This window comes from Mytilus trossulus, chromosome 9, assembly GCF_036588685.1.
Source record: "Mytilus trossulus isolate FHL-02 chromosome 9, PNRI_Mtr1.1.1.hap1, whole genome shotgun sequence".
NCBI lineage: Eukaryota > Metazoa > Mollusca > Bivalvia > Mytilida > Mytilidae > Mytilus > Mytilus trossulus.
Window position 1 is genome coordinate 49,645,654 of NC_086381.1, and position 3,791 is coordinate 49,649,444.

At 32.2% G+C, this 3,791-nt stretch overlaps 1 protein-coding gene across 2 annotated transcripts; it reads left to right on the forward strand.

The window, feature by feature from the left end:
- Nucleotides 1-925: 925 nt before the first annotated feature.
- LOC134683972 (complement C1q-like protein 4) lies at nucleotides 926-3,000 on the forward strand. 2 transcript variants are annotated; one of them, XM_063543276.1, is made up of 3 exons: nucleotides 926-1,059; nucleotides 1,895-1,963; nucleotides 2,187-3,000. In XM_063543276.1, exons 1-3 carry the CDS (start codon nucleotides 975-977, stop codon nucleotides 2,597-2,599), a joined length of 567 nt encoding a protein of 188 aa, XP_063399346.1. In that variant the 5' UTR covers nucleotides 926-974; the 3' UTR covers nucleotides 2,600-3,000. The 2 variants fall into 2 exon arrangements, with proteins under 2 accessions (XP_063399346.1, XP_063399348.1); XM_063543278.1 differs by having other exon boundaries at nucleotides 1,898-1,963.
- The last annotated feature ends 791 nt before the right edge of the window (nucleotides 3,001-3,791 follow it).

A 3,791-nucleotide genomic window follows, 5' to 3' on the forward strand; every position in this document is an offset into this window, starting at 1 on the left:
TTCAGGGCATTTTATAGCGGACTATGGAATATGGGCTAGGTCAATGTTGAAGACTATACGGTGACTTATAATTGTTAATGTATGTGTCAATTGGTGTCTTGCGGAGAGTAATCTCATTGTCAATCATACTAAATCTTCATTTTTATATATACAAACGGAAAAACCATTGGACTAATTTATGTCAAAAACGAGAAACACGTATTAACCACACCAAACAGTGACATCCACTGAACAACAGGATCGATCCTGACTTTGGACTAATTCAAACAAATGCAGCGCGTTAAATCTAGTTTGCTGATGCCAAACCCTCTCCTTACCTGAGACAAAGGAACATAAGAATATGTTGTAACTGCGGTATGATGGTTTTTTTTTCTTAAGGCGTACTTTGACCTATAATTGTTAACTTTTAAACATTGTGGCTTTGATGCAGATTTACTTCATTGGCACTATTACAACATCTTCGTATAACTTAGTTAGAATGTAATTTCCTGACAAACAGGTATAAAAGAAAACTGTGCGTTGCATTTGTGTCCTTGACTGAATAATGTCTTTTGACCATGTTGCGAGTGTTTTCAAAACTATACTTCTTTTTATTTTCATGGAGGTTTTTCAAATTGTGCATGTTGTGTTCCTGAATGCTATTTGATACTACGTTTTTTTAGTGGCTCAAATGTTTGGAAGGGTTAATGACAGTAGATTGTATGATTTGACCATACATTGTGGTTTTCTATCCGTCATATTAGAACTTTGAAAGCAATCTCATTTTCAAATTTATTGATTTTTTTGTCAAGTTCACACAAATGTTGCAGAGGAAATATGATATTTTTATCAATACCTACTAATTACTTTCATCATGCAATATTTTTGAACGAGATATATCATTACAAAAGAAGCATTTGTAACAGTAAAGTTAATAGGAGTGCATGTTTCTATTTTACCAAAAGAAATAAGTTTGTTTGTCTACACATCAAACAATGCTGACATCAGTAGTTTTGTGTATTATTTTTGTTCTTGTGGATCGTTCATTATTGGTTGATGCTAAAGAAAAGTTTACCAATGGTAAGTAGTGTTGATCTTTTAAAAGTGAAAACAAAGAACCAGCTTACAATTCTTTAAAATTATTTGAATTTAAAGATAATTGATTTATATACGATTCGTTTTCAGTTTGAAAAAAAGTTCTTATTGGTAAAAATTTTATCTCGAAAAATCCTACTTAATATTCATATGACCATAATGAATACACGATCTACACCACTCAAATTGAGATTTTGGAAAATATGGAATCAACAGCAGAGTAACGGAAATGTGACAAGTATTTCCTATTTTAAGACTGTAACTTTTATAATGGAAAATGTCAAGAGTTCTTGTAAATTGATTTTAATTAGTAATGACTAAGTTTGTTTCGGTGTGCATGTCCCCGAGGTCGTCTCCAACCCAGTAGTCAGCAATTCGGTGTTGACATGACTATCAATTATATTGTAATTTTAATAAAGTTCCTGTTGTCAAATTTTGGGTCCTCTTTACTCTTCAACTTTGTACTTGTTTGGCTTTACAACTATTTTGAATTGAGCGTCACTGGTGGGTCTTATGTCGACGAAATGCGCGTCTGGCATATAAAATTATAATCCTGCTAACTTGATAACTATTTATACCACTGGGTCAATGCCACTGCTGGTGGACGTTTCGTTCCCTAGCGTATCACCAGCCCTGTAGTCAGCACTTCGGTGTTGGCATGAACTTCAATTATATGGTCATTTTGATAAATTTCCTGTTGTCAAAACTCTTTTTTCATGCATTTCTTACATACTAATTACTCTTTAAAATCAAATTTCATCGATAAATTAACAAAATTAATTAAACAATATATATTGCAGTCATTATTTCTATTCATTAGCAGACAGATCTGTCAGTATAATGGAAAGTCTTCGAAAACTAGTTAAAGAAATACAACAACACGGTAAAGGTAAATATATTTATCGTAAAGGTTTGTATATCTACATTAAAGTGTTCAGCTCTTTCTTTTAATCGATATTTTATGTTATATTGAACATCGTCGCAATATGATTGTATCATCAACTAATTTTATAACCAATGTGATGTGATGTACTCGAAAGTAAAACATTTTATATAAACATCAAAAAGATTTATAAATGCAATGCTTTTTACTATCTTTGGTTATATTACAGGTCAAGATTGTAAAGCCCATCAAAAGAAAACAGTTGCCTTCTATGCTGCCCTGACTAAACATACTTCACTATCTGGGTCTCAGACGATTGTGTACGACAAAATTTACACAAACCTTGGTCAGGCCTATGATTCTAGTAATGGTAAATTCCGTGCACCGGTCAATGGTCTTTACTACTTTGCCTGTTCTCAGATATCAACTGGTAGTACCCTCCACTTCATATTAATGAAAAATAACAACAAACTCGGCCATGGACATAGCAATAAAAGTAATGGTTCCGGATCAGTGATAGGAACAGTAGTATTAAACAAAGGCGATGTTATGTCTATCCAACATCAATCTGGTAGCGGATCACAAACTGTACATGGTTCAGGATATAGCACCTTCACTGGATATTTGATTGCTACTTTATAAATGGACATCACGTAATGATCAACGAAATGTTCTACTAGATGTCTTTTGTTTAATTTACTTATGCAGACTTGTAGTAGTAACTTTCTTAAATTATCTAGTACAAATGTACATTTGATAATCTTTTAAATTACCGTTATGTTCAAGAAGCATTGTAGCCCATGTTAAAAAACTTCTTTTATATTGGCAATGTTCAAAATTTACAGAAGCATTTAAATTGCATACGAAAGTCTCATTAATATTAAACAATAAAAACCTGCGAGTGACATTGTACTAAATTAACGTTTAACTTTAATCACATGTTTTGCGGTTATTAATGATAACTATATAATATACAAATCCTGCAGAGAAAAATTTATTAAACAGATTCTTAAACTATTAAAAAATGTACGAAATGTTGGGTGTACGAGTTTGTATATAGTAGTGCCATTTCCCTTAAAAACTTGAAAACAGAAATTTGAAAAAATCAAGATGACAACAAGATTTGTGTAGTGGAAATGTCAGTGATCTATTTGTACAAATGATTAGAAATTATCTCACCAAGAACAATATTGAAGATATTTTTCTATGATGTTTTATTACTCGAAATAGAACATTAAAATTTTTACGTTTTTTGTTACTGTTGTTGTCTGTTGGCTGTCTACTGGTGGCTCCTTCCACTTCATATTACTCTGATCTAATTTCCTTCTCTGCTGCTTTAACGAAACAGATTTCCCTACCTGGTTTTTAATACTATTATGGACGACACAATTTACACAAACCTTGGTCAGGCCAGTGACTTTTGTCATGGTAAAATATACTAGTTGTTACCCATTCGTTTGATGTGCTTGAGCTTTTGATTTTGTCATTAAACTATGGGCTTTACTCTTTGAATTTGTATCCAGAACTTCATCTTAATTATTAAAATGGTTTTCTAAATTTGAATATAGATTATATTATTCTTCAAATAAATCAAAAGGGTTTTCCGTTGCATTGGTGATTTTTTTCTTCAAGTATTTAAGGAGCAATACAGAGATCGAAAATCATTTTAGTATACTCGTATAGCGTAATGAGTACAGTTTTATGTCGATCTTCCGGCGTTATTTCTAATTGCCAATAACCAGACTGAAGGTCAATGACTGAGAATATACTAGCGATGGCTAGACAATGTAGGCATATACATATATATGCGGTATCGGGTAGGCATCATGGATAG